At 36.7% G+C, this 6,339-nt stretch overlaps 1 protein-coding gene across 2 annotated transcripts; it reads right to left on the bottom strand.

The window, feature by feature from the left end:
• Positions 1 to 1,219: 1,219 nt before the first annotated feature.
• Positions 1,220 to 4,302, bottom strand: LOC145084229 (uncharacterized). 2 transcript variants are annotated; one of them, XM_079023434.1, is made up of 4 exons: positions 4,029 to 4,302; positions 3,277 to 3,430; positions 2,007 to 3,141; positions 1,220 to 1,914 (listed from the first exon to the last, which is right to left on the bottom strand). In XM_079023434.1, the coding sequence occupies exons 3-4, from the start codon at positions 3,069 to 3,071 to the stop codon at positions 1,390 to 1,392; spliced, it is 1,590 nt and encodes a 529-aa protein (XP_078879560.1). In that variant the 5' UTR covers positions 3,072 to 3,141; positions 3,277 to 3,430; positions 4,029 to 4,302; the 3' UTR covers positions 1,220 to 1,389. The 2 variants fall into 2 exon arrangements, with proteins under 2 accessions (XP_078879560.1, XP_078879559.1); XM_079023433.1 differs by lacking the exon at positions 3,277 to 3,430.
• Between the last annotated feature and the right edge of the window lie 2,037 nt (positions 4,303 to 6,339).

Here is a 6,339-nt window from a genome sequence, read left to right as displayed (position 1 = left end):
GAGGTGTAGATCTGAACGATATTCGCACTGGCGGCTCCAACTCCAAGTGTGCAAATGATGATTACAAAGACGATGGTGCACAGGTGGCAACGATGGTGATGTTCTTTTCTATCTCAGTAGTTCCGACGATGGTGGTCAAGTGAAGTACATAGGTGGCGACATAGGAGATGTTCTTTTCTACATCGTTCTTCGTCTCTCTTTCCCTCTTTGTGTAGCGTCGGCAGCTTAAAGATGAAAAAGAACTGATGAATGTTGTGGGTAGGGTTAGAGTCGTTCACACCTCGTTCCCGAGTTTAACAAAAGAAAATAAGAGAAAAGAAAAAGAAAGTCATGAGAGAAAAGAAGAGAAAGGAAAGGAAAACAAAATTTTCTTTTGTGTTCCCGAGTTGGAGAGAAGTGAAAGGAAAATGAATAATTTTGTTTTTTCTTTCCAAATCCTCCCAAATCGGAAGGAAAGTTACGAGGGAAAGTGATCATCCCATTTCCCTCCACTTCCCTCCTTTAATGAAACTCGGGAACACCAATTTCTTTTATTTTCTTCTCATTTCCACCCATTTCCTTTCATTTCTCTCGTTAAGTTAAACTCGGGAACGGGGTGTAAGGGTTGTGGTATTGGGCCTATTTTATTTTATTTTTATAATTGTTATTAATATAAACAAATTTAAATAAATCAAAAAAGAAATAGATAAGGGTAAAATTGTCTTTTTAGGTACGATTAATAAAATTAAGGATGAAACATGTATTTTTTTACGATATAAGGGACGATCCGAGTTAATTTTTGAAAATAGAGACCGAACGTGTATTCTAGCATGTGCACAAGGGACGATTCATGTAATTTACTCTATAAATTAATCAATTAGGTATGGTCAAAATGACCACCTATCCTCTATAGAATAATCAGATATTAATGTGAGCTTAATCAATAATAAAAAATAAAGACAAATAATATTAATACGGGACTAATCAAATATAGAAAATATAGACAAAAAAATATTAATACGAGACTAATCAAACGTAAATAAAAAACAACAAATATGATAGATTATAACAAATATATATTTTTTTAAATATAAAAAAATAATTGAAATGTTATAATAGTTTATATAAATAAAAAAAATAAAATATATGGATAATAGTTAATAATTGAAATTATACTATTTTAAACATTAATATAAAAAAAATATTTTAAATAAGACAAAGTGAAAAGAGTTTTAAAAAGTGGACGCATAATGATACCAGATTCATTAAACCATAATTATTTTAATAGTTTTTGTTTCACATATTCAGAGGTGGTATTGATTTATTCATTAGTGGTTTTAGGTATGGTGCCTTTAGAATCCCCCGGTGACACGGGTGAATCTTCTATTATCCATACCCCATATGATTAACCTATAACAAACTAGGGGTGTGACCCTCGTGGATATTGGTTTTTAGCTTCTTGTGTACAAGATCGAGTACTTTTACAATCCTTTTAGCCTTTTTAAGCCGTTCTTTTGCAGCCATGAACTCTGTACGTATCTCTCTCACTTCCATTTTTGCAGCTTTTTTAAGCGAACTCATATTTGCTTTCGTTTCCATCATCAAACTTGACGTTTTCCTGGCTTCCAAGTGAGATCGAAGCCACGAGACATGAATGTTAGCTGCCTCTACCTCTGAGACATCGGTTTCCATTTCCTCCATCTTCGAAATTATAGTCCTATCATCATTTGTTTGAAGCTGCATGACAACTTCACAAACAATCCCTAGGAAAAATGCCCTCACGGAAGCTTTTTTGAATATACATTTAGCTGCTATGTCACCATGCTTCATAAAAACGGCTTCAAGAATTGGCGCTAAGCTGTTCTTCACCTTGTAGCCTCGAACACAAGTTGTACTTGGTTTGGATTCAGAAGACGAAGCCTTTATTGGCAATTCCTGGATACAAATCACATAAAATGCATAACGTTATTTATAGTTTGATAATATGGAATTGTTCAAAACAAGTTCCAAAATCCACCAACACACACATTTTCAACTAAGTGGTCTGACTTTTTGAGGTTTAAAATTTCTTGTTCTTGTTCTTGCACTCCATCTCTTCTTCTAACTCTCTCGGCTTTTTCTCTCTCCACTATCTGTCTCTCTTCAGGTTCAAAATCTGCCACAAATGTTCGGTTTTGCCAATCTTTGATATGGAAGGGGGGTTCTAGTGAAAACACGAGATTAGGGATATCCTGCTGTGTTAAGGTCCGAAGTTCTATATTTATCCTATGGGCTTCCATATCCATATCCATATCAATAGCACCTTCATTGTGTAAAAATCTAGACAAGAGATATCCATGAGGGATACTAGACCTATATGCGCTCTCATAAGTAGCCCATAAATTCAACATCACCAAGTGCGCATACGATATAGCCACTCTCCCTGAAATAAGCCCATATAAAATTGAAATATCACGAGCCCGAATTTTACTTTCATACCCGGCCTCTCTAGGAAAAATATTCCAAACACCTACTCCCCACAAAACCTTCGCTTGTGGCTTTAGATCCGCTTTCCCCGATGACGTATATTTGATTGTGTCAGGAGGAAGAAAGAACAACTCTTGCAATCGATCAATCCAATCTTGAGTTTCAAGATTCGAGGGCTCCAGATAACTCTCATCTGGATATTCGTAAGCCCGACCCGGTTCTCCTCTAATACCCGTGTCAACACCGAACATTTGCCTGATTTTGTCGTGGGTAAGTGTGTATTGTTTTCCACTAACTATACCAGTTAAGGCTAAGGATTCGCCATCACCATGGCGTTGAAGGGTTGATATCCAATCTATTACGGGTTGCTTGTAGCAGATATCTGACTCGAACTCTAGGACACCACCCCACCCCATTCTGTAAATCGGATCCATGACATCGTAGTCTTCGAAATCTTCCATTTTCACTTTTTTCTCAATAGAAACAGACGGGTTTTTTCTCATGAATAATGCTTGTCGGATCTCTTCCGGATGTTGGGAAAGTGTATACCCAGGTATCCATTCCGGTTGCTGTTTTTTAACGTGAGCATGTTGCTCTGTTTTTATTTGTTTTTCCTCATCTGTCATCTTTTAGCGTTTTAGTCGTCAATCTCCTTTTGATAACCACGTGACGTGGCCTCGGTTGATTTGATCAAATCTGATGCAAATACACCAAAAAAATATAGTTCAATAATCAAGGGTATTATTGCACTTAATTTCTATGTTTCCTTCCAGATTTGATCCAGGTTTACTGAAGAATGTGTTAGATATAGATGATGAAATAAGAATGTACCATTTTTTGGTTTTTAATCCTTTGCGACTCTTGCTGAAATAGCTTTATACTTTTTTTTTTTTTTTTTTCTGTTGTGACTCAGGACGAAATAGCAATCTTTGAATTCAACCTTCACTCCAACAAATAAAGAACTTCATAGGAATACACAGTTCACCTTCACATTGTATTTTCAAGTTTTTTAAGAGAAATAAAAAAACACGTGGTTGTGAATGATTATGTTGCTATCATTGTTAAAAAGGATCAGTACATTGCTATTTCTGTAAAAGAAAATGAGCATTATGTGGCTATTTATACTAAAAATGATAAACATGTTCTTATACATGTTATAAATTATAAATGATAAGTATCTTTCTACCTCTATTACAAATGATAAGTACTTTAAAACTTTCAAAAAGGAAACTACGGATTGCAATTTAGCATTAAAAAAAAGGTTAGCCTTTTGTATCAGAATAATCGAAACAGAAAATTTTTGCTAGGAAAAAAAAAGGTATAATACTAGTTGGGTATTCAGTATTGTGGTTGTAAAATCAACTTTGTTACATGGACCACTTCCAAATTATATTCCACGTATTGCTGACGGGTTTTAATTATTCAAAAAAAATCAAGAAAGTTCGTGGCGGGAACCAAACTCAACCAAGCCCTAAAAATATCATTTTCACTTTTCAGCTTCATCCCAATTCCCAACTAACCTACCACGAATCCAGTAAATGTTTTAAGCATAAAAACGTAAGGAAGCATTAACAATCACATACCTTAGACGAATATGCAAGAACCGAATAATGTATAAACTTGGATGTGCAAAATTCGAGAGTGAAGATCAGCCCACGACTGGCGATTTTATGGTTTTTACACAGAAAATTTCTTTCAGAATGGTGCGATCGAGCAAGATGTGCGCAAGAATTGGTTGATTTCGTGATTTAGAAAAGAAAAAGAAGAGACTGTGGGCTTTTTGAGGAGAATTCGTAGAGAAGAATCAGGGAGGAGAGTTCATCTTTTCAGAAGCAACTGAAAATCCTGTCTCGTATACCGTGTATACTTTTGAGATATAGTGAAATCATATAATCAATATACCTTTAAAAAATAATAGGAAATGAAGTAAAAATGTTACAAAGTTTTAAAAACATACAAAAAATAAAATAAAATAAATTATTGTTTTTCTTTAATACAAAAAATATCATGTTATCGGGTATTGTAGGTAACCGTCAGGTTCGCTGGTGTTTTTTTAGGAATAAATATATACGAGGATAATACGTGGCCTTCCCTTTTCACTATTTCACCCAAATTGGAAATATCTAGGGTTTGTTCGTTCGTCCATTCCACAACCGGCACCACAAACGACGATAATGGCTTCAACATCGAACCAGGAGCACTTGACAATCAAGTTAATCATACAAGTTCTTTTGTCCCCAAACTCATTCTGTATTTCAATCTTGTAAAAGTGATTGTCACTAATGTTGATTTCAGAAGCATGAGCTTCACATAATTTATTTTTTATGTAAAGAACCTGGTAAAGGATGGAAGAATCATTGTCTACTATTGTCTTCCACATCGTTCACTGAGAGGTGGGTTGGGAGACTTTACAGATGAAAATGATTATGTATGTGTAACGCCTCTTCCAAGCATTACTTAAATTATTTATTTAAGTTTAAGGTTTTGTGCATGGACTCGGCGAGTTGGGAGTTCAACTCGTCGAGTAGGAGCCTTATGGTTTGATGCGGGATCGAGACCTACTCGACGAGTCGGTAGGCCGACTCGACGAGTAGGAGCTGTAAAGAGAAACCATATATTTTAAGGGTTTGCACCATATATAAAGAACATAACCTGCCCTTGTGGCCTCCATTAGCACCTTATTACCCATAGAAGAGAGTTTTCGGCCGTAAACCCCTCTTGAATGAGAGAAATATACATTGTGAGCAACCTTGAAGTGATTGTGAAGAACTTTAGAGCTTGAAGAAGAAGGAGATTGGAGAGGAACAGTAGATCCATCATCTACATCATTTTTGCCAGCATCCTAAGGTATAAAGTCTTGATCTTGATCTCTAGTTACTTAGATCTCCTTCTTGGAAGTAAATGGCCATTCTTGGTGCAAAATGGAGTCAAACTTGGATCTGGACTTATCATAAGGATATGGTTCCAGATCTGGACCTCTTTAGGTCCCAAATACCATAAAGTTGCTTCCTTTATGCAGTTTGGTCTCTTCCCATGCACAAAAACCTTGTAAGAAGCCTAGTTTTGAAGTTATAGCCTTGAAGGACCTTGCATGCACGTAAACTTTGCAACTTTACGTGATATCTGCATTAGGAGAGCTTGGATTTGGAGTTTGGGACCCTAGATCCCACGGAAAGGGCCGAACTTGAATAAGACTAAAGGAACTCATCGAGTCCCTTGGCTGACTCGAGGAGTCGAGTATGGTTTACTCGTTTTCGGTTGCTAGGAGTTTTCGGTTGTCATGAGTTTACGGGTCAGGAGTTTCCGGTTGGAATGAGTTTGCGGTCCCATGAGTTTCATAGGGGACTCGGTGAGTTACACAGGTGACTCGCCAACTCGATGACCAACTGGAGAGGAACTCGACGAGTCACTAGATGCACTCGACGAGTTAAGGTTAACATGGACAATTGACCTTGGTTGTTGACCTTGACTTTAACCAGGGTTGACTTTAAGGGTAATTATGGGATTATGACAAGTTAATCGCATGATGCTTAAAGGCAGTTGAGTTGGTGTAACGCTCTAAAAATTCCAACCAATTTAAACTTTTCAAAAACCACCCAATTTCATTAAGTTATTACAAAGAGGTTTTCAATACATTTATTATCAGAGTATTCCCAGAACCATATCATAAAACATAAACATGAGGAGCGGTACGATCACTCATTTGCCTTGCCACGGTCTCCTGAAGTACCTGAAACATTTAAACCACAACTGTAAGCCCGAAAGTTTAGTGAGATACCCCCAAAATACCAACCACATATACCATACACATAACATATCACAACATAATAGAACAGAACAGCCATACACTTCGGGTCTACTGTGTGACTGGTCCGCCACACCGGGCCTACAGTC

Source organism: Lactuca serriola, chromosome 1, assembly GCF_051521515.1.
Source record: "Lactuca serriola cultivar US96UC23 chromosome 1, Lser_US96UC23_V15, whole genome shotgun sequence".
Classification (NCBI taxonomy): domain Eukaryota; kingdom Viridiplantae; phylum Streptophyta; class Magnoliopsida; order Asterales; family Asteraceae; genus Lactuca; species Lactuca serriola.
The sequence above is the reverse complement of the archived record's forward strand: the minus strand, read 5'-3'. Positions and strand labels throughout refer to the sequence as shown.